The following is a 25,492-nucleotide window of genomic DNA, read 5'->3' as shown; positions in this document are numbered from 1 at the left end:
TTTCTCGAACCCACCCAAATACGTGAAGCCAAGAAAGCCAGTCGAATCTGACCTTATCCCTGCATCTGAGCCCAAATTTTCATGACAAATAATTGTGAACGATAAAACGGACAAATAAGGGTCACTTTTACAGGTTCAAGCAATAATAGAGAGAGAGAGAGAGAGAGAGAGAGAGAGAGAGAGAGGTTACAAATTTGGGCATTAGAACTGGATGAGAGATGGTGACAGAAGGTAAAGTAAGCAGAGAGAGAGAGATGGAGGAGGAAATAGTGATTGTGGGAGGAGGAATCATAGGCCTCGCTACAGCTCTTGGCCTTCACAGGTTTTCCCTTTTCCCTCAATTTCATTTATAAACTCATCAATTACCTTCCCATTAATCTCTCTTTTTGTATTTTTATTTCATTTACCTTGATCTTAGTTTCGCTTTTCTCTTATTATTCTATTCGGGATGATCATGTAGAAAAATGGCATACAACATTTTTATACGTGGGAGAAGCTCACAAAGGATCCTTTCTAATTTTTTAATGCATGAAAAAAGAGGGAAATTTAAAATTTTACTCACTTCTTTTCATTTAATTTTGAAAACCTAATAAAAAAACAGATGACTTACTAAACGATTGATAAATTAGGTGAGTTTTGATCAAATTTTTTTAAAAAATGCAATTGAATTGTTTAGAACCTCAATCTTGCCCTCTAGAAATAGATGATTCTTGTTCAACTTTGGAACAATATATTTTTTTGAAACGCATAGATTGTCATGTAAATTTTTTTTTTTCGAGGTTGGTTATTAGGTTCTAGAGGTTACATCTCCAAAATTTGGGGTCTAAAAAGTATTCCAAACTTGAGTTTAACCCGGGTTTGCTACCATTGTAACAAGAAATCTTTTAAAGACACTACCTTCCCCATGTCCCCATTTTCGCGGTAAGGTTAGGATGTTTAAAATTTGCTATAAACAAACTCACATTCTATTTTTTAAGGGTTTCTAATATCATTTGAAAGAATTCAAGTAGGGAGGGGATATCAGGAAAAAGATGCAAAATTGGGGGGTCTCTTCAATATTCTCCTTATACATAATAAACTAAGGGCACGTATACTATGCTGCCTCAAGAGAATATAGTCGATTTTTAATCCCTCGTTTAAAAGATCTACTTGGGAGGATTTTTTCAATTTGAAATTTTGGGAACTATTTCAGAATTAGTAGATGATTATTTTCAATAAAATAAATAAATAAATAAATAAAACACCTTGGCCCTTGATAAAGCAAAATCGCAGATTAAAATTTGTGTAGTCGACTCTAAATAGTTGGAAAAAAATGTCTGATGATAATAATGATGGCAGGGTACAATAATTTTTTTTTATTGGGATTAATTTATGAGTTGAAGAGGCTACATCCTCGAATTTTGGGTTCCTAAATTAATTATAGAGATTTTATCTGAGGGAGTAAGTGCACAATCTACTGCAGAAGGGGTAGACTATTTTTTAGCATATAATAATTTTTTTTTAATTATTATTATTATTATTTTTTCAGAAATGGGATCAAAACCCTAATTTTGGAGAGAGCCAAAGTGTTGCGCCCAAAAGGAGCAGCTCTTGGAGTTTGGACGAATGGTTGGCGTGCCCTTGATGTTCTTGGTGTTGGTGACACACTTCGACAAAAATCACTGCCATTGCATGCGTACTTTCTCTTTTCCTTGGGTCCATCACTAGTTTTAGAAACTTGTATTGTAAACAATGGTGAATTGAATAAGCTCAAGCTGTGGTCGGGATCGGGACTACTGGTTCAATGACCCGGCTTGGCCTTTGCCAAATTCGGGCTAATCCAATCTGGGTAAGCTATCTTTGGCCCTTGGCCAAGCTCAATTGTAGGGCCAAATTTTGTGGCCCAAGCTATTTTTTTGGGTAAGGGGAAGTTGCCTAGCGTGTTGTCGAGATATCAAAACCGATAACTATGTGTTATAAAATCAGAAAAATTTTATTTTGAACTTTGATATTGATCAATAGGACACCAAAATCTCTCAATTACATTTAAGCAGTCAAAGTGATTATGACTTCTTCCTACCAAAAATAAATGGTCTTATCATTTATATTTTTCCAGTTATAATATTGAAATGCTTCCACTAATAAATTTCATCTTAGAGTTTGCCATGTAGATATCAGCATAATTTAAGTACCACTCACCTAATTTCATGAATTCCTATAGTTTAGATTCTTAAAATAATGAGAACTGCATATTTACTAGTGCGTTTACTTTCTGCAATAAAAAATGTTTATGAGAAAACATCAATAAGAATAAATTCTCCAAAAATTACCTCAAATTAACAACTTTTTCAACATAGTGGTTACTTTAAGAAAATTATTTCAGCAAGTAGCTCTTAAACCAATTTGTTAGTACTACTCAAAATGCTACCGAAAAACAGGGATATTTTCAAAAAAATTTTCTCAGTGGCTCATGCCAAATTGAGCACAGTGGATTTTTTCTTAAAATCTGATGTTTCAATTTTTGAAAATTGGAACTAGGTTCAAAGCCAAATCACCAAAATGCCTCTTACCATTCAATGATTTAAATGGCAAATAGGTGCATTTTTAAAAGAAAATTTTGATGAGGTACTTGAGAGGAATGATCGTATTAAAGAAATTACTTTGTTGATGTGACCATCTTAATGATTTTTTTGAAATGATTTGATCATTTGAATGATGATTTTCCTATTATGCTATTTAGTATTTAATCAAATCTCTGAAACAGGACGACACAGGTTTCACTTCGAGATGGTAGGCAATGGTCAATGCCTTGCAGGTACGTCTTCTTTCACAAATATACAGGGCTTTTACTCATGGAAAAAGTTTTTATAAGGTTGCAACCTTAAAATGTAGAATTAAAGATACACTTCAAAAATCCATGAGAAAATGTTGTTTCAATATTGAAAAGCCCTTTAATTGATCATCTCGACATTGAGATGTACGAATATAAAAAAAAAAAATATTTTGAGTCCCATAAATAATGCATCTTGCAACTAATTATCTGGACCATCCATTTCAAGATTTCCATATGTTTATAGATCTACTTGATTTTAACTATTTTTAGAATTTAAAATTTTATAGTTAGATATAAAAATAAAATTTCAAATAATCCTAAAAATATTTTACACCAAAATTACATCTTATGACAAAATTTGGAGGTGCACTTTAATTGGATTGTTTAAGGTTGCAACCTTATACAAACGATATCCTTTACTCGTACAGCCAACAAAGGGAATGTGTTATATGCTTGCATTTGTATTCCTACAGTTTGCAGCCCCTCCCCAACCATTAGATGGCAATAATCAATTGTTGGGGTTTCATTTTTCCACTCCAAAAAAGAAGGAAAAAAAAAACCCACAAAAAAAATCCGAGTCTTGATTGAATGAGGGACTCAGACCAAGCGAGATCCGGTTCACGTTTGACTTGGCTAGGTCTTATTCAAACTTGCTATTTTTTAACTATAATTTTAATAAAAAGAAAAAAATCTATAATAGACCCATTCACCTTTATACAAAAAGTTTTCTATAGAGAAATCAATTAAGGGATTGTCTATATAGAGGCTATTTATCTTTCTTATATAGATGTCACAATCATTTCCACTCATTAGATATCAAATTAGATGGTTTGGGGTGAATCACGAAGTCTGAGAAATTTTTTTTTTAGAACTTTGTATGTATTCAATGATACTCTCACAACTACTCATTTGAAATTTAAGGGACAAGAGTGATTGTGACGTACAAAAGATAAATAGTTTTTTTATAGATAATTCCAATAATTAAATTAGGATGTACCATCGCCGCCTAGAAACCCTAAACACAAAGAAAATTTGTGATTTTGTCTATGATTTGGTAGAAAAGAAGAGCTGCGATGTATGAAAAGGAGTGATCTTATGGAAACTCTAGCAAATGAGTTACCACCTGGAACCATCCGCTTCAATTGCAGAGCAATCAGTGTTAAGATTTCTCCAACATCTGATCCCATTCTTCATCTAGATGATGGCACAACAATAAAATCAAAGGTAATTTTTAAATAAAAAGTTATTAATTCAAAATGAAATTTGAGTGAAATTCGGTGATCCCATCTGATCCCATTCTTCATCTGGATGATGGCACGTGATTGTTAGACCGAAATTTAGGGATCCACGTTGGCATCAATAGATGAGAAATTAATAAGAACATTTTGATTTCGAGTTTTTAAACACTTAATCTGATTGTCCAGAAACCATACAGCCTCTGTTCAATCTTAGCTTAGGTTATTCAATTATTCAAGCACATTCAGAACCTTATTTTCATTTTGTTTTTCTTTTCTGAAGGGTGGTCCCTTGAGTTGAGGAAAATATCCTCAAAATTGGGGTTGTAAAATTACTTCTAGATATGATTTTAGCTTAGGGAGTAAATGGAATGACACTTTCGCTTATTAGAAAGACAAATATTATAAATGCAAAAATATAAGCCTCCACACATTCTAGGGCTCTAACCAATGGTTTAAAAAACGGATCGGTGACCCGGATCGGGCACCCAAAAAATCGATCCGGATCGGCGAATTGGCGATCCGGATCGGGAATCGGGTGAATCGGGTAGAATAAAGCTTCAAAAAAATCCGAAAAAATTATTAAAATTCATTATAAATATTGTTTTTCAATAATTCAATAAGAAATGAGGGTATTCCATTAAGAATTTTCATGTTTTTGAATGAATATGCGAATATTGATATGTTCTTTCCTTACATGAACCGCCATTTAGCATTTAATTTACATCACACAAAAGGATAAACATAAAATTATCATGGAATAAGTATATCAACATACATGGACTACAATAAAGCATAAAATTAGTAATATACGATCTAAAAATAAAATGATAGACGACGTTGTTGTTCTTCTTGGTCACGCTGGTGCCATTGATTGAATTCATTTGACAATTCATTGATTCGATCTAAAAAGGAATCATCGATATTAGCAGGCGTCTGACTATTCCCAAATCCTTGAGTGTTAATGTTTTGTTGTGTTCCTAATCCAAAATCCCCGAAGCTTGTCCATCCTTCATACTCAACTGCACTGTCGTGCTCATCCCTACACTGTTGCTGTTGGGACTCGATATGTGAATAATATGGTTGGGATAGGGTGGCCTCAGAATCATCATCTCTCTCATATTCTCTTAGACCCCCTTCCCACTCTCCCTCATTAGGTGCAATATCACCGACATCTCCGACGAATTGTGGATACGTTGGCTGGCTGCTTCCTCTTTCATGCTGCTCATCACTTTCTTCAAGATCTTCATCACCGATAGCCTCAAGGAACGCTCTCTTATGCAACACTGGCTCCTCCTCTTCTACTACCAATTGGTCTGCTGTGTCTGTGACAAATATTGTGTCTATGTCTATCGGCCCATAGTCTCCAAGCTTCCTTCTTATTTGTCGCTCTCTGAGGTTTAAATTATAATGAACGTAGACTAGTTTATAAAGTTTCTCAGAAGCGAGTCGATTCCTCCTAGTAGTGTGCAACCATTGGAACGTACTCCAGTTGCGCTCACAGCCAGTAGCAGAACATGTCTGGGAGAGCACTTTGATTGCTATCCTCTTTAGGTGAGGTGCATCAGTACCATATATCTCCCACCATTCAGCTGCATTAAAATGCAAAAAGCATTGTAAGGGCAAGAACAATTCATAAGATTAAATATATGAATGAACAAAATATTAGCGAGGGGATAACCTGGATCCATCATAGTTCGAGAATTCATGGCAAGTCTAGTTCCGAAGAATCCTATAGCATCCCTATACATAGTAAGCTAAAACAAATATATTACGTTTTAGCGTATTATTCCTCACAAATATAACAACTCAATGAAGTTCTTACCCAAACATTAGATAATACCTCTTATATTGCTGCTACTTGGTTTCGATGGCTTCTCTCCAACCTTGCAATAATGTATTTGACCCCTTCCATAATCTTGTGGGGTTGTTCAAATGTCAAATAGAAAAATTTTGGGTTGAAGTAGTAACCTAAAAAATATATAGGTAGAAAAATGTCATTTACAATTTCATAAAAAAATGATTTAAACTGAAACATTGTAATGATATAAATATATATTTACCAGCATAATGAATTGGACGTCCAAATTTAGTGTTCCACCACTTTTCTATAATCTCGATCACTTAGTTAGCAAAATTACACTTTTCCCCAATAGCTGATTTCGCCCTCTCAATACCTTCATAAATAATACCCATGGTAGCTTTCTTGTCAGCATCCATCATTCTTAACACCGTGACCAAAGGGGCAGTGGCTTCTACAACACTGGAACATCGAGACCAGAACCGCTTATTTGAGACTATGTTGTCCACTTTTATACCGGTACTGGACTTCGAGAGGCGTTATTTAACCACTCTTCACAGGTAAACAATCTCTTTAATGCACCTTCAGATTATCGAATGGAGTCCACAGCTAAGTAATCGGTCGCAAAGCGGGTTATAGCAGGCCTGATTATCTCTTTTTTCTTAGAGTGTTATCTAAACGGAAATAAAATTTTAGAGTGGTTGTATATAAATCTCGACACTAACCTTGCTTCCTTTAGAGTCTCCTTCACAATTTTGATTTCACCGATCTCCTCTAACATAAGATGGATGCTGTGTGCAGCACACGGGGTCCATACTAGATGCTTTCTCTTATCCATCAACTTGCTGCCCACAAAAACACATGTACGCGCATTGTCCGTAATAAACTGGACTACATGCTTATCTCCCACCTCCTCCACTATCTGATCATATAGTCGTACGTAGAAGTTTACATCTTTCTTCGTCCCTGATACGTCTTTTTCTAGATAAAAAAGCTGTACCTTTTGGGGAATAGGCCAAGAAGTTTAAAAACTCCTTTTTGCTAACTTTATTCAACCAACCATCACTCATGACAGTAATGCCTGTCCTTGGCCAACTCTGTTTATATTCTTCAATCCACTTTTTAACTTCCTCCACCTCTTCATCTATTATTGGCCCACTGAGCTCATATGCCGTCAAGGGTTTTACCCCGGGCCCGACTCTCTGGATTGCACGGACCATAGGTCGAAATATGGGCTATTGGCTGCATCAAAGGGAATCCTTTTATCGTAGAACCATTTACCAACATATCTCCCTAACATGTTTCTTGTACCTTTAATCATGCCTTTTAGGGTCATCTGTTGTGACTTAGGCTTAGAGAGAAATGAGTCTTTACGACCATGACCTGCAATACTGGCACTCCTAGGTAACTTAGAAACAATTTCTTCAACATCTGATTCTCCTTGATACATATTGCCACCAACCCCTCTATTCTTCAACATCTGATTCTCCTTGATACATATTGCCACCAACCCCTCTATATATATTTGAGCTGGGCCGCTATACATATTTGAGCTGGGCCGCCATACATGCTCGAGCTGGGCCCGTCATGCATATCTGAGCTAGGCCCACCATGCATATCTGAGCTAGGCCCGCCATGCATGTCTGAGCTAGACCCACCGGGCATTCTAAACCCACGTTCCCTCTGATAATGTTCATGTAAACTCAATCTTGTGGCCATGTCCAGCTCATTATTATATTGCTCTTCTAGGTCATTATGATATTGCTCTTCTGTATCATTCCTGCTTGATGGTGTATATAAACTAGCTATCTCTTCATTCATCCTATGTTTGGCAATTTTTACCTTTGTTAGCATTAAGAATTGCCGCCATCTGTTTTTTTATATTACTAGGGACACTAGTGCATGCAGAAACTTCTCCCTTAACCCCTATCAAGTGTTGCTTGAACCTATGAACCCCACTACTTATCGCTCTTTAACAGTAATTACAAATAATTTTGTCTTTTTTGTTGGGATCAAGTCTGACCCCATGTTGCCATGCAGGGTCTTTTGCAGATCTTGGCATGATTCAACTGTTTTAAGATGTAAAAAGTATAAAATTAACCTGACAGTTCAAAAAGAAAAATAATTACCATGTGTAGTGATAATATGTTGCGATAGTTCATGTAGTCATATTTGTTGTTATTTGTTATTGCAAAATACCTTTATTGACAATAATATTTTCGTACATATCAATTACAAACATTCAGGATAATATAATACAAAATGCAAGCTCCAAACATGGCTACAACTCAATTATCAAGAACATACATTTTTTGCAATAAAAAATTAATAATAAAAACAATTGTTCACAGAGCCAGTTAACATCAGTCATTCCAACTAAAAAATCCATGAACAATAGAAAAAAAAAATACAGTTTCGACTCGGCGTTTTTTTAAACACTGGTTACGCGCCCGGTTCGACTCGGGAATCGCCATGGAGGGATCGATTCGCTGTAAAAAACGGGAATCGTCCGGTTCTAGAGAGAACCGGATGATTTTGCACAGTGATTGAATTTTTTGTTTTTTTGTTTTTTTTTGTAACCCATGATAGAATTTTTTGTAATCCATGATCGAATTTTTTGTAATCCATGATCGAAATGTTTGTTTTTTTTTCTTGTAATCCATGATCGAATTTTTTGTTTTATTTTTTATTTTAGTAACCCATGATAGAATTTTTTGTAATCCATGATCGAATGTTTTGTAATCCATGATCGAAATGTTTTTTTTTTTTTTTTGTAATCCATGATCGAAATGTTTGTTTTTTTTTTTTGTAATCCATGATTGAATTTTTTGATTTTTTTTTTTTTGTAACCCATGATAGAGTTTTTTGTAATCCATGATTGAATTTTTTGTAATCCATGGTCGAATTGTTTTTTTCTTTTTTTGTAATCCACGACCAAATTTTTTGTTTTTTTTTTTTTGTAATGCATGAACGAATTTTATGTAATCCATGATCGAATTTTTTGTAATCCATGATAGAATTTTCTGTAATCCATGATCGAATCTTTTGTAATCCATGATCGAAATGTTTGTGTTTTTTTCTTGTAATCCATGATCGAATTTTTTGTTTTTTGTTTGTCTTTTGTAACCCATGATTGAATTTTTTGTAATCCATGATCGAATTGTTTTTTTCTTTTTTTGTAATCCACGATCGAATTTTTTGTTTTTTTATGTTTTGTTTTTTTTTGTAATCCATGATCGAATTTTATGTAATCCATGATCGAATTTTATGTAATCCATGATTGAATTTTTTGTAATCCATGATCGAATCTTTTGTAATCCATGATCGAATTTTTTGTAATCCATGATTGAATTTTTTGAAAATTTGTGATTTTTTTTTTAATCCATGATCGAATTTTTTTTTGCAATCCATGATTGAATTTTTTAAAAATTTGTGATTTTGTTTTTTAATGCATGATCGAATTTTTGGAAAATTTGTTAATTTTTTTTTTAATCCATGATCAAATTTTTTTTTGTAATCCATGATCGAATTTTTGGAAAATTTGCTGTACTTTTTTTTTTTATTTCTTTTTATCCGTGATCGAATTTTTTGAAAAATGATGATTTTCTGAAAAGATGTGAAAATCGTGATAAGGTTTTGACTATCATGATGTATTAAACCCAATTTTTAATTTTTATTGTTTGAGTTTGCTGTACTTTTTTTTTTTTCCCATGATCGAATTTTTGAAAAATGATGATTTTCCGAAAAGATGTGAAAATCGTTACAAGGTTTTAATTATCATGAGGTATTAAACCATATTTTAAATTTTTATTGTTAAAGTTTTTGTTGAAAAAATTGTATGTTGATAGATTATTTATGCAAAAAAATGCATGTTATTATATTTTTAATGCAAAACTGTATTTTTTTTATCTGTTGTTCATCGATTTTTTAGTTGGAATGACTGATGTTAGCTGGCTATGTGAAGAATTGTTTTTATTATTAATTTTTTAATGCAAAAAATGTATGTTCTTGATAATTGAGTTGTAGCCATGTTTGGAGCTTGCATTTTGTATTATATTATCCTGAATGTTTGTAATTGATATGCACGAAAATATTACTGTCAATAAAGGTATTTTGCAATAACAAATAACAACAAATATGACTACATGAACTATCGCAACATATTATCACTACACATGGTGATTATTTTTCTTTTTGAACTGTCAGGTTAATTTTATACTTTTTACATCTTAAAACAGTTAAATCATGTCAAGATCTGCAAAAGACCTTGCATGGCAACATGGGGTCAGACTTGATCCCAACAAAAAAAATAAAATTATTTGTAATTACTGTCAAAGAGTGATAAGTAGTGGGGTACATAGGTTCAAGCAACACTTGGCTGGGGTTAAGAGAGAAGTTTCTGCATGCACTAGTGTCCTTAGTAATGTAAAAAAACAGATGGCGGCAATTCTTAATACTAACAAAGGTAAAAAAATTGTCAAACATAGGATGAATGAGGAGATAACTAGTTTATATACACCATCAAGCAGGAATGATACAGAAGAATAATATAATAATGACCTAGAAGAGCAATATAATAATGAGCTGGACATGGCCACAAGATTGAGTTTACATGAACATTATCATAGGGAACGTGGGTTTAGAATGCCCGGTGGGTCTAGCTCAGACATGCATGGTGGGCCTAGCTCAGATATGCATGGTGGGCCTAGCTCAGATATGCATGGCGGGCCCAGCTAGAGCATGTATGGCGGGCCCAGCTCAAATATGTATGGAGGGGTTGGTGGCAATATGTATCAAGGAGAATCAGATGTTGAAGAAATTGTTTCTAAGTTACCTAGGAGTGTCAGTATTGCAGGTCATGGTCGTAAAGACCCATTTCTCTCAAAGCTTAAGTCACAACAGAAGACCCTAAAAAGCATGGTTAAAGGTACAAGAAACATCTTAGGGAGATATGTTGCTAAATGGTTATACGATAAAGGGATTCCCTTTGATGCAGTCAATAGCCCATATTTTCCACCTATGGTCAGTGCAATCCAGAGAGTCAGGCCTGTGGTAAAATCCCCGACGGCATATGAGCTCAGTGGGCCAATATTACATAAAGAGGTGGAGGAAGTTAAAAGTGAATTGAAGAATATAAACAGAGTTGGCCAAGAACAGGCATTACTCTCATGAGTGATGGTTGGTTGAATAAAGTTAGCAAAAAGGAGTTTTTAAACTTCTTGGCCTATTCCCCAAAAGGTACAGCTTTTTTGTCTAGCAAAGACGTATCAAGGACGAAGAAGAATGCAAACTTCTACGTACGACTATATGATCAAATAGTGGAGGAGGTGGGAGATAAGCATGTAGTCCAGTTTATTACGGACAATGCGCGTGCATATGTTTTTGCGGGCAGCAAGTTGATGGATAAAGAAGCATCTAGTATGGACCCCGTGTGCTTCACACAGCATCGATCTTATGTTAGAGGAGATCGTGAGATCAATATTGTGAAGGAGACTCTAGAGGAAGCAAGGTTGGTGTCGAGATTTATATACAACCACTTTAAAATTTTATTTCTGTTTAGAGAACACTCTAAGAAAAAAGAGATAATCAGGCATGCCATAACCCGCTTTGCGATCGATTACTTAGCTGTGGACTCCATTCGAGAATCTGAAGGTGCATTAAAGAGATTGTTTACCTGTGAAGAGTGGTTAAATGACCGCCTCTCGAAGTCCAGTACCGATATAAAAGTGGACAACACAGTCTCAAATAGGCGGTTCTGGTCTCGATGTTTCAGTGTTGTAGAGGCCACCGCCTCTTTGGTTACGGTGTTAAGAATGATGAATGCTGACAAGAAAGCTACTATAGATATCATTTATGAAGGTATTGAGAGGGCGAAATCAGTTATTGAGGATAAGTGTAATTTTGCTAACAAAGTGATCGAGATTATAGAAAGGAGGTGGAACACCAAATTTGGACGTCCAATTCATTATGCTAGTAAATATATATTTATATCATTACAATGTTTTAATTTAAATCATTTTTTTATGAAATTGTAAATGACATTTTTCTACCTATATATTTTTTAGGTTACTACTTCAAACCAAAATTTTTTTATTTGACACCTGAATAACCCCACAAGATTATGGAAGGGGTCAGATACATTATTGCAAGGTTGGAGAGAAGCCATCAAAACCAAGTAGCAGCAATACAAGAGGTATTATTTAATGTTTGGGTAAGAACTTCATTGAGTTGTTATATTTGTGAGGAATAATGCACTAAAACGTAATATATTTGTTTTAGCTTGCAATGTATAGGGATGCTATAGGATCCTTCGGAATTAGACTTGTCAGGAATTCTCGAACTATGATGGATCCAGGTTATCCTATCGCTAATATTTTGTTCATTCTTATATTTAATCTTATGAATTGTTCTTGCCCTTACAATGCTTTTTACATTTTAATCCAGCTGAATGGTAGGAGATATATGGTATTGATGCACCTCACCTAAAGAGGATTGCAATCAAGGTGCTCTCCCAGACATGTTCTGCTACTGGCTGTGAGCGCAACTGGAGTACGTTCCAATGGTTGCACACTACTAGGAGGAATCGACTCGCTTCTGAGAAGCTTCATAAACTAGTCTACGTTCATTATAATTTAAACATCAGAGAGCGACAAATAAGAAGGAAGCTTGAAGACTATGGGCCGATAGACATAGACACAATATTTGTCACAAACACAGCAGACCAATGGGTAGTAGAAGAGGAGGAGCCAGTGTTGCACAAGAGAGCGTTCCTTGAGGTTATCAGTGATGAAGATCTTGAAGAAAGTGATGAGCAGCATGAAAGAGGAAGCAGCTAGCCAACGTATCCACAATTCGTCGGAGATGTCAGTGATATTGCACCTAATGAGGGAGAGTGGGAAGGGGGTCTAAGAGAAAATGAGAGAGATGATGATTCTGAGGCCACCCTATCCCAGCTATATTATTCACATATTGAGTCCCAACAGCAACAGTGTAGGGATGAGCACGACAGTGCAAGTGAGCATGAAGGATGGACAAACTTAGGGGATTTTTGATTGGGAACACAACAAAACACTAACACTCAGGGATTTGGGAATAGTCAGACGCCAGCTAATATCGATGATTCGTTTTTAGATTGAATCAATGAATTGTCAAACGGATTCAATCAATGGCACCAACGTGACCAAGAAGAACAACATCGTCTATCATTTTATTTTTAGATCGTATGTTACTAATTTTATGCTTTATTGTAGTCCATGTATGTTGATATACTTATTTCATGATAATTCTATGTTTATCCTTTTGTGTGATGTAAATTAAATGCTGAATGGCAGTTCATGTAAGGAAAGAATATATCAATATTCGCATATTCATTCAAAAACATGAAAATTCCTAATGGAGTATCCTCATTTCTTATTGAATTCCTAAAAAACAATATTTATAATGAATTTTAATAATTTTTTCAGATTTTTTTGAAGCTTTATTCTGACCAATTCATCCGATTTTCGATCCAGATCGCCGATTCGCCGATCCGGATCTATTTTTTGGATGCCCGATCCGGGTCACCGATCCGTTTTTTAAACCATTGGGTAAAACACTTAAAAAGAAGCCCATCGCGATAGATGTACATTATTCCCTTCAAAAGACATTTCTTTACGTAACCTGTTGAGTTTTCATGTAATTTATTTTTTTGGATTGTATAGAATGAGGTCATTTACCTTTTGTAGAGGAAAATCACAATTACTTACAGCCATTTGACATGAAATTTGATAACTTAGGTTTGTCACAAAGTTTGATAATTTTTTTTTTTAAACTCTAACCTTAATCTAGTCAATGAAATAAGTGCAGCCACTAAATTTCACATTTAATAGTCGAGATTAATTATGACCATATTGTACCAAAGATAAATGGTCTCAATATATAATTTCTTTTTATTTTTAGGGTTGTACACTAAAAGATTACTTATTTGCAATGGTAACCTGTAGCAATATGTCAAATCGAGAAAACATGGGGTTCTAAAAGGTCCAAGAATTTATATTTTTTTGAACTTTGTGCTTAATCCAGACACCTTTGATCCACTCGATTTCAAATCTAATGGGCTAGAATGATTATGACATATTATATCAAAAGTAAATACTCCTTTTTATATACTTCTCTTTCTTTATTATACTCAACTAAGAATCTTTGCTCGTGCTCTCTCCTGTCCAGGTTGTAATCGGTTGCGATGGTGTCGGTTCCATAATTGCAGAGGCATTGGGAATGGGGGCTCCAAGGATTGACTCCATAAGAGGTATTAGGGGGCTCACTACTTATGCAGGAGATGGACACAATTTTGAGAGCCATTTCATCCAATTTTGGAGTGATAAAATAGTAGTTGGGAGGCTTCCAATCAACCCCAACTTGGTCCACTGGTACCTGAGCCACATTAGGGCTCCTCATGGTAATGAATTGGCAATTAGATGTTTTTAATGTTAATGCAAAAGGGCAAAAATATGGAAAAGTATCAAAATCATCTAATCTATCTATTATTAAACATTTTACTTATTTATCAATATACTATCAAATTTCAACTATTACAATTGAGAGGCTATGCTGCTATTGCTGAATGGACTCGGTCTGTTGCTTGAATGTTATCCTTGATGCTCTCTCTTATGATCTCTTCTCTTCTTCTTACCTTCTTCTTTTTCACTCTGTAATTAGACCGTAGGTTTAGATTCAAGTCATCGACATCTGTACACCACTAAAGTCGGTAACTTCTATGACTTCTCTAGTATAATATGTGTGATTGTAATCTATCTTCTTTACCTTCTTTTTATCCTCCTGAGTGGAAGAAATTCGCAAGTCTCTGTATATGTAATCAGTAAGTTATGTAGTTTAAATTTGTCTTTACATTTAAGATTTGTGATTATACTCATACGTCTTGGATTATATTTGACATTTCTGTACTTCCAATAATTATCATTATTATATTTCTGTTCTTCAACAACTAATAGTTTATAATTCCGCAATCTTTTCATATTTATTATAAATAATTAAGTTTAAGCAACTAGGGTAGATTTTGGGCTAAAATGGTATCAAAGCCAACCCTGTTTTAGAGATCTCCTAGTATTACCAGTTTTGTTATCTTAAGAAACTTAAGAAATTTATCCATTAGAGAAAGTTGGTCCGAGTGTTAAGGCACGAGACGAAAAAGTCTTATGCAAAGTACCGCCAAGGCCAGGAAGAGCCGCTTAGGGAAAACGCTGGACTTTTAGGTCGTCCTGAGTTGACATTATCCGCAACCTAATAATGGAGAAATTTATTAAGAATCTAACAGATACCACAACCAGTAAAACTAATAGAACTCTAAGGATAAAAAACAAAGAGGAACTTATAATCAACGATATTGAAAACCAAATACAGAATTGGAATATACCCAAAGTTCCAATATCAGATATTTACAAAAAAGGTACATTCGACCTCAAAATTGGATATGCCATAAAAACAGTAGAAGAAACTCTCTCTGTTACTAGCAATCAAGAAGATTTCCAACTATTATCTAAAAAAATATTACAAGTTCATCAAAATAAGAATTATAAATATTTACACATAGGGTTAATACAGGTAGCAGTCTAACCCTTGACTCGGTTAGGATTAAATAACTCTATTTTAGTCTGTTTACTAGATACTAGACATAATAGATTTTCAGATTCGTTATTAGGAATGGTCGAAACTAGTTTATGTAGTGGACCAATATATTTCAATTGTTTTCCGAATTATTCTGTATCATTAACAGATCCAAATATTTTAAATGTTTTATCTTTAAACCTCAAAACACAAGGTTTCGATATGATGGCAGGTTCTCAAAACATAGCCATTGTTTATAGAATATATTATAAGGTAATGACTACATTATGTCCAAATATACTTCAAATTGATACTAGAGGACAGACGATATTTTTTCAAACTAATATAGAAAAATCAAATACAATCATACCAAAGACAATATCATGGTCAGATATTGTTCTACCTCAAACATGGGCTATTCATAATGAAAACCAACCATCACAAAACCCTATTCAAAATATTCCAGACAGGATTACAGAATATACAGATGGAAATATTGAAATACAATTTACTACAAATAATAGAATTCTAGATAATGCATCTATATCAGAAACCCTGAGCAACCATTCTTTCAGAGATCTAGAACCCCCGAGAAAATCCATTACAACCTATGCTCGAAACTCTCCTATAATAAATACTCCATCAATACCAAAACCACAGATGGACGGATTTCTACGAACATCTGATAATATTATTATACCTCAATATAAACAAACTGAAAAAGAACCGTCTGAAACAGAATTTATCCAAGTACTACAGCTTGAAGAAACATTCACGCGAGATGATATTATAAATGATTTTCTATCCCCAGAAAATAAAAATATTAGAGAATGGTATGTTAAAGAATTTAAACCTAGATTAGTTGAATTATTTCATTCTCAATTTAATAAATGGAGACAAAAAGGTAATAAAGGAAAATGTTTTTTTGATTGGTTAAGAGATACTCTTAAACAACATAATATCCCAATTCCTGAGTTTGAACTAAATACGGTAGAAACCCAATATACTACATTCAATACAACAGAGGGAAAAACTATTAAATCCATACACCCTCCTGAACAAAGTTTGAAAATACAAGGAATGGCAAATACAGTACCAAAATCTTCAGATCAAACTGACGGATTACCATCTACTCAAATAGTTGTATATGAAACAATCGCTACACCGTATAAACTTAATAATGCTAATATACCTCGTATAGAATTACTCCCGCACATAATTGAACAAAATAATTATACCAATCTTTGTCTTCATACACTTGGAAAACAATCTAATAGAATAGAAAATTTACTACAACCTCCTATTCACAAAGAGAAAAAACAATTATTTTTCAAACCACCTCCTGATTTAAACAAAGAAAAATTTCTTATAGGAGAAGATAATACAACCCTTATGGGACAACTAATTTCTAAATTATCTAAATTAGAAATAAAAGAACCCAAACCAACAATAGTGATATCTACTCCTAATCCTATTCTCCCAGATAATGATAAGGGAAAAGCAAAAATCCCTGAACATGATAATATGACTTTACAAGAAGAAGTGCTTTTCCAAACTAATGAAACCATAGAACCATCTATAGGACCATCTATTGCCAATACAATACAAAATATGCAAAAGGCATTTTCAGAAATACAACTAAATCCAGAAAGTATTAATCGTATCAATTATAATAAGAATTGGCAACCAATAAATGCTCGACCATATTATAAAAGACCAACTCCCGTTGATATACAATTAGAAGAAGACCTAACAAGTCATACTTCTACATATTCAAAACGAACTATTATAGACTGGAATATAGACGGTATCTCTGATCATAGAATCCTAGATACGATGAAACATATGACTATGTATGCATCTGCTTGTAAAATGGCTGGAAGCCATGACCAAGAAATAACCAAAGCTATAGTTTCAGGATTCACTGGATGGCTGAGAGGATGGTGGGACTCATACCTGAATGAACAAACAAAACAACAAATATTAACAAATACTAGACAGTGGACAGCAAAAACGAACATAACCAAGATATGGTATATTCTGAGAGTGATGCTGTCAATTCTTTGATATATACAATTGCTCTTCACTTCATAGGAAATACTTCAATACTTGCAGCTAGAACAGCTGATCTACTATCTAACTTAAGATGCCCTACATTATCACATTATAAATGGTATAAAGATGTCTTTTTCTCTCGATTACTTATACGAGAAGATAGTAACCTTGATCATTGGAAAGAAAAATTTGTCGCAGGATTACCCTACCTAATTGCTTAAAAGGTTAAGGAACGCCTCAAAAATAAAAATAGTGGTGTCATAAATTATTCCCAATATACATTAGGAGAATTATCTTTAGAAATATGCGCTGAGGGCCTAGCCTTGTGCACAGATCTAAAAGTCAAAAGGCAACTTGATAAACAGAATCTAAGTGGCAAAAAGGAATTAGGAGATTTTTGCCAACAATTTGGCTATCATATGGACCAAGGTCATATAGATAAAACCAAACCGCATAAAATACATAAAGTATATAAAAAGAAAAAACATCGAAATAAACCAGACAAAACCTATAAGTCTTTTCCAACTAAGCAGAAAAAATATAAAAAATTCACAAAACGATTTGCTTCTAAATTATCTCAAAATAAGAAAAAATTACCTGTTTGCTATAAATGTGGCAAAGTAGGCCATTATAAAAGCCAATGCAAAGTTAAACAAAAATTAGACTCTATTACTTTGGATGAATCCATCAGAAATAAAATCTATGATATTATTCAATTATATGATTCATCAGATAGTTCAGACTCAGATACTACTTCTTCTAGTAGTGATACTTCTTTTATAGGCACAATACATAATGATGACTTTTATTGGTCAGATAATAGCTCGGATATAGAAAATGATAATGAAATATGCAGATGCCCTATTTCATCCTCTGATATTCATACATTAACAAAAGAAGATAATCTTATTCTAGACTTAATAGAGAAAATATCCGACCCTAATGAAAAAAGAGAAATAATTACTCAGTTTATTCATTTAACCAAATAAAAAACAAAACATACACCATTGGTTAAACCCCCGGATAATTATAATTTTTCTGATATCATGAAAAGGATTAGTCAGCATGAAGCTACTCAAAAGGAGCCTACGATAGCTGACCTCAAAGCCGAAGTCAATAATGTAAAAATAGAATTATCCCAATTAAAAACAAGAATTCAAATCCTTGAACTTCATAACAATAACTCTGAACTATATACTGAAGAAGATAAAGTAGAATTCAATCATTTACTCAAATCATATCATCCCAATGACTATTTAGACCAAATGACTTATGGTGAATCATCATCCAATAGGCATTCAGTAAATATGATAAATAGAGTAATAACCCAAAAATGGTTCGTATTAATAACTATCGTAATAAATGACGAATTCGAGTTTCAATCCTTAGCATTAATAGATTCAGGTGCTGATTTAAATTGTCTTAATGAGGGACTAGTCCCTACCAAATATTTTGATAAAACTACTCAAATTCTCAATACCGCTGATGGCAGTAGACTATTTATCAAATATAAACTTTCAAATGCAAAAATATGTACCGAAGGACATTGCTTCCCTACCCCATTCATCATGGTCAAAGGACTCAGTCAAGCTGTGATCCTAGGTGTCCCTTTTCTTACTTTATTATACCCAGTTACAGTTTCCCATACAGGTCTTGAAACAAATACACATGGTACACCTATTAAATTTGAATTTCTTGACAAACCAAAAATTAAAGAAATCAATACTGTCAAACAGAATATGAAATACAAAGAAAATTTCTTAGGATCTTTACAACTAGAAATCAAACATAAGCTCACCAGCGAAAAGCTCCAATCTCCTGAGACAATACAAAAAATACAACATCTCAAAAGCTTTATCGAAAAGGAAATATGCAATGAATTACCAAATGCTTTTTGGCATAGAAAAAAACATATAGTTGAATTACCATATGAACCAAGTTTTAACGAAACAAAAATACCAACAAAAGCTAGACCAATTCAGATGAATACCGAATTATTACAAACATGCCAGATAGAAATAAATGATCTACTCCGAAAGAAATTAATACGTCCTAGTTCATCTCCATGGAGTTGCTCTGCTTTTTATGTCAATAAAAATGCTGAACAAGAACGAGGAGTCCCTCGTTTAGTCATCAATTATAAACCCCTTAATAAAGTTTTAAAATGGATTAGATATCCCATTCCAAATAAGAAAGATTTACTTGATCGATTATTACATGCTGTAATCTTCTCCAAATTCGATTTAAAATCTGGTTTTTGGCAAATACAAATAGAAGAAAAAGATAAATACAAAACAGCCTTCAACGTCCCTTTTGGACAATATGAGTGGAACGTTATGCCCTTCGGTCTTAAAAATGCTCCATCCGAATTTCAAAAAATAATGAATGATATCTTTAATCCCTTTTATAAATTTATGATTGTTTATATCGATGATGTTTTAGTCTTTTCTGAATCAATTGACCAACATTTCAAACACCTTCATACTTTTATTCACACAGTAAAAACAGCTGGTTTAGTGGTTTCTTCTAAAGAGATAAATTTATTTCAAACAAAAATAAGATTCCCAGGACACAATATCAATCAAGGTACAATTATTCCCATAGACAGATCAATACTCTTTGCTGATAAATTTCCTGATAAAATCTTAGATAAAACAGAATTACAAAGATTTTTAGGATGTCTCAATTATATCAGTGATTTCTACCAAAATCTGGCTTTAGACGCAAAACCTTTATATGATCGTTTGAAAAAGAATCCTCCCCCATGGACTAATATTCATACTCTCGCTGTACAAAAACTTAAACTTAAAGCTAAAGAACTTCCATGTTTAAACTTATCTGATCCAACAGCTTTTAAAATTATTGAATGTGATGCTTCTGATATAGGACTAGGTGGAATATTAAAACAATCCATTAATTCTAAAGAACAATTAATACGTTTTACTTCTAAAGCTTGGAATCCAACCCAAAAGAATTATTCTACTGTTAAAAAAGAATTACTTGCTATTATTCATTGTGTTTGCAAATTTCAGACTGATATTCTCAATCAACATTTCTTAATACGAACTGATTGTAAAGCCGCTAAGGATATTCTGCAAAAAGATGTCCAAAATCTTGTCTCTAAGCAAATCTTTGCTCGATGGCAAGCCATCTTATCTGCTTTTGATTTTTCCATTGAACATCTGCACGGCTCATCTAATTCTCTGCCTGACTTTTTAACACGTGAATTTTTGCAGGGGGGACCATATACCACAACCTAAAGACGAGACCATCTCATCCTACGATTTTCCCTCCTACGGTTTGCAACTCTTTCTTTCAAATAAAAATACTAATACAAATATGAATCCTCATTCCAAAGGAAAACAGCCAATGGATCTCATCCCAAGCAATAGGTATGGGCCTCTTATGCCCAACCATTCTTCTCTCGACCTAACACCAATGTCACCTCTGAGATCTACAAATGTACCAGAGTATATAATACAGACTCCTCCCCAAAGTCCATTAGCCACTCCAAGCCCGGCATTTTCCCCAGCATCATACCCACTGATACAGTCTAATCCTTCTGCAAAAAGATTCCCTTTTATCTCTTTACATAAAACGACAGAATCCCTCTGCATAAAATGACAAGAAAAGATTCCCTTCATCCGACCGATTCAACAGCACAATAGTACAAAGATGCTTTTCAAATAGACGCGACAAATGCATAGTAAAGATTCCTTCGTCACTGTTCACTGATATGACGAATTTGGGGTCACATCATCTACTGACGTGTCCCTTCCCTCTTAGTTGAAGACTCATACGTGCCGCTCAAATGTACCAAAATATTCTCTATATCTCTTAGTTGTTTATGTGGGTATGATGCTGGGGAAAATGCCGGGCTTGGAGTGGCTAATGGACTTTGGGGAGGAGTCTGTATTATATACTCTGGTACATTTGTAGATCTCAGAGGTGACATTGGTGTTAGGTCGAGAGAAGAATGGTTGGGCATAAGAGGCCCATACCTATTGCTTGGGATGAGATCCATTGGCTGTTTTCCTTTGGAATGAGGATTCATATTTGTATTAGTATTTTTATTTGAAAGAAAGAGTTGCAAACCGTAGGAGGGAAAACCGTAGGATGAGATGGTCTCGTCTTTAGGTTGTGGTATATGGTCCCCCCTGCAAAAATTCACGTGTTAAAAAGTCAGGCAGAGAATTAGATGAGCCGTGCAGATGTTCAATGGAAAAATCAAAAGCAGATAAGATGGCTTGCCATCGAGCAAAGATTTGCTTAGAGACAAGATTTTGGACATCTTTTTGCAGAATATCCTTAGCGGCTTTACAATCAGTTCGTATTAAGAAATGTTGATTGAGAATATCAGTCTGAAATTTGCAAACACAATGAATAATAGCAAGTAATTCTTTTTTAACAGTAGAATAATTCTTTTGGGTTGGATTCCAAGCTTTAGAAGTAAAACGTATTAATTGTTCTTTAGAATTAATGGATTGTTTTAATATTCCACCTAGTCCTATATCAGAAGCATCACATTCAATAATTTTAAAAGCTGTTGGATCAGATAAGTTTAAACATGGAAGTTCTTTAGCTTTAAGTTTAAGTTTTTGTATAGCGAGAGTATGAATATTAGTCCATGGGGGAGGATTCTTTTTCAAACGATCATATAAAAGTTTTGCGTCTAAAGCCAGATTTTGGTAGAAATCACTGATATAATTGAGACATCCTAAAAATCTTTGTAATTCTGTTTTATCTAAGATTTTATCAGGAAATTTATCAGCAAAGAGTATTGATCTGTCTATGGGAATAATTGTACCTTGATTGATATTGTGTCCTAGGAATCTTATTTTTGTTTGAAATAAATTTATCTTTTTAAAAGAAACCACTAAACCAGCTGTTTTTACTGTGTGAATAAAAGTATGAAGGTGTTTGAAATGTTGGTCAATTGATTCAGAAAAGACTAAAACATCATCGATATAAACAATCATAAATTTATAAAAGGGATTAAAGATATCATTCATTATTTTTTGAAATTCGGATGGAGCATTTTTAAGACCGAAGGGCATAACGTTCCACTCATATTGTCCAAAAGGGACGTTGAAGGCTGTTTTGTATTTATCTTTTTCTTCTATTTGTATTTGCCAAAAACCAGATTTTAAATCGAATTTGGAGAAGATTACAGCATGTAATAATCGATCAAGTAAATCTTTCTTATTTGGAATGGGATATCTAATCCATTTTAAAACTTTATTAAGGGGTTTATAATTGATGACTAAACGAGGGACTCCTCGTTCCTGTTCAGCATTTTTATTGACATAAAAAGCAGAACAACTCCATGGAGATGAACTAGGACGTATTAATTTCTTTCGGAGTAGATCATTTATTTCTATCTGGCATGTTTGTAATAATTCGGTATTCATCTGAATTGGTCTAGCTTTTGTTGGTATTTTTGTTTCGTTAAAACTTGGTTCATATGGTAATTCAACTATATGTTTTTTTCTATGCCAAAAAGCATTTGGTAATTCATTGCATATTTCCTTTTCGATAAAGCTTTTGAGATGTTGTATTTTTTGTATTGTCTCAGGAGATTGGAGCTTTTCGCTGGTGAGCTTATGTTTGATTTCTAGTTGTAAAGATCCTAAGAAATTTTCTTTGCATTTCATATTCTGTTTGACAGTATTGATTTCTTTAATTTTTGGTTTGTCAAGAAATTCAAATTTAATAGGTGTACCATGTGTATTTGTTTCAAGACCTGTATGGGAAACTGTAACTGGGTATAATAAAGTAAGAAAAGGGACACCTAGGATCACAGCTTGACTGAGTCCTTTGACCATGATGAATGGGGTAGGGAAGCAATGTCCTTCGGTACATATTTTTGCATTTGAAAGTTTATATTTGATAAATAGTCTACTGCCATCAGCGGTATTGAGAATTTGAGTAGTTTTATCAAAATATTTGGTAGGGACTAGTCCCTCATTAAGACAATTTAAATCAGCACCTGAATCTATTAATGCTAAGGATTGAAACTCGAATTCGTCATTTATTACGATAGTTATTAATACGAACCATTTTTGGGTTATTACTCTATTTATCATATTTACTGAATGCCTATTGGATGATGATTCACCATAAGTCATTTGGTCTAAATAGTCATTGGGATGATATGATTTGAGTAAATGATTGAATTCTACTTTATCTTCTTCAGTATATAGTTCAGAGTTATTGTTATGAAGTTCAAGGATTTGAATTCTTGTTTTTAATTGGGATAATTCTATTTTTACATTATTGACTTCGGCTTTGAGGTCAGCTATCGTAGGCTCCTTTTGAGTAGCTTCATGCTGACTAATCCTTTTCATGATATCAGAAAAATTATAATTATCCGGGGGTTTAACCAATGGTGTATGTTTTTTTTTTTATTTGGTTAAATGAATAAACTGAGTAATTATTTCTCTTTTTTCATTAGGGTCGGATATTTTCTCTATTAAGTCTAGAATAAGATTATCTTCTTTTGTTAATGTATGAATATCAGAGGATGAAATAGGGCATCTGCATATTTCATTATCATTTTCTATATCCGAGCTATTATCTGACCAATAAAAGTCATCATTATGTATTGTGCCTATAAAAGAAGTATCACTACTAGAAGAAGTAGTATCTGAGTCTGAACTATCTGATGAATCATATAATTGAATAATATCATAGATTTTATTTCTGATGGATTCATCCAAAGTAATAGAGTCTAATTTTTGTTTAACTTTGCATTGGCTTTTATAATGGCCTACTTTGCCACATTTATAGCAAACAGGTAATTTTTTCTTATTTTGAGATAATTTAGAAGCAAATCGTTTTGTGAATTTTTTATATTTTTTCTGCTTAGTTGGAAAAGACTTATAGGTTTTGTCTGGTTTATTTCGATGTTTTTTCTTTTTATATACTTTATGTATTTTATGCGGTTTGGTTTTATCTATATGACCTTGGTCCATATGATAGCCAAATTGTTGGCAAAAATCTCCTAATTCCTTTTTGCCACTTAGATTCTGTTTATCAAGTTGCCTTTTGACTTTTAGATCTGTGCACAAGGCTAGGCCCTCAGCGCATATTTCTAAAGATAATTCTCCTAATGTATATTGGGAATAATTTATGACACCACTATTTTTATTTTTGAGGCGTTCCTTAACCTTTTCAGCAAATAGGTAGGGTATAATCCTGCGACAAATTTTTCTTTCCAATGATCAAGGTTACTATCTTCTCGTATAAGTAATCGAGAGAAAAAGACATCTTTATACCATTTATAATGTGATAATGTAGGGCATCTTAAGTTAGATAGTAGATCAGCTGTTCTAGCTGCAAGTATTGAAGTATTTCCTATGAAGTGAAGAGCAATTGTATATATCAAAGAATTGACAGCATCACTCTCAGAATATACCAAATCTTGGTTATGTTCGTTTTTTGTTGTCCACTGTCTAGTATTTGTTAATATTTGTTGTTTTGTTTGTTCATTCAGGTATGAGTCCCACCATCCTCTCAGCCATCCAGTGAATCCTGAAACTATAGCTTTGGCTATTTCTTGGTCATGGCTTCCAGCCATTTTACAAGCAGATGCATACATAGTCATATGTTTCATCGTATCTAGGATTCTATGATCAGAGATACCGTCTATATTCCAGTCTATAATAGTTCGTCCTGAATATGTAGAAGTATGACTTGTTAGGTCTTCTTCTAATTGTATATCAACGGGAGTTGGTCTTTTATAATATGGTCGAGCATTTATTGGTTGCCAATTCTTATTATAATTGATACGATTAATACTTTCTGGATTTAGTTGTATTTCTGAAAATGCCTTTTGCATATTTTGTATTGTATTGGCAATAGATGGTCCTATAGATGGTTCTATAGTTTCATTAGTTTGGAAAAGCACTTCTTCTTGTAAAGTCATATTATCATGTTCAGGGATTTTTGCTTTTCCCTTATCATTATCTGGGAGAATAGGATTAG

General features: G+C 33.6%; 1 protein-coding gene across 19 annotated transcripts in view; it reads left to right on the top strand.

The window, feature by feature from the left end:
• The first annotated feature begins 210 nt into the window (after positions 1-210).
• LOC110007999 (monooxygenase 1) overlaps positions 211-25,492 on the top strand; it is a 39,970-nt gene continuing 14,688 nt past the window's right edge. For 7 of the 19 annotated variants that reach the window (XR_016043839.1, XR_016043838.1, XM_088851272.1 and 4 more), the window contains exons 1-5: positions 211-322; positions 1,529-1,675; positions 2,744-2,794; positions 3,871-4,036; positions 14,054-14,285. Coding sequence is in view for 17 of the 19 variants with exons in the window: in XM_088851272.1 (XP_088707398.1) it covers positions 219-322; positions 1,529-1,675; positions 2,744-2,794; positions 3,871-4,036; positions 14,054-14,285 (700 nt within the window). In the remaining 2 variants the exon portion in view is untranslated. Of the gene's footprint in view, positions 323-1,528; positions 1,676-2,743; positions 2,795-3,870; positions 4,037-14,053; positions 14,286-23,081; positions 23,430-25,001; positions 25,249-25,492 lie in introns of those variants that run through there. The other 12 variants (XM_088851280.1, XM_088851268.1, XM_088851278.1 and 9 more) reach the window with 11 other exon arrangements.

The sequence above is a fragment of the Amborella trichopoda genome, chromosome 11 (assembly GCF_054954075.1).
Source record: "Amborella trichopoda isolate Santa Cruz 75 chromosome 11, AtrichopodaSantaCruz75HAP2 v2.0, whole genome shotgun sequence".
In the NCBI taxonomy this organism is placed as follows: Eukaryota; Viridiplantae; Streptophyta; class Magnoliopsida; order Amborellales; family Amborellaceae; genus Amborella; species Amborella trichopoda.
This window is presented reverse-complemented; position numbering and strand designations above follow the sequence as displayed.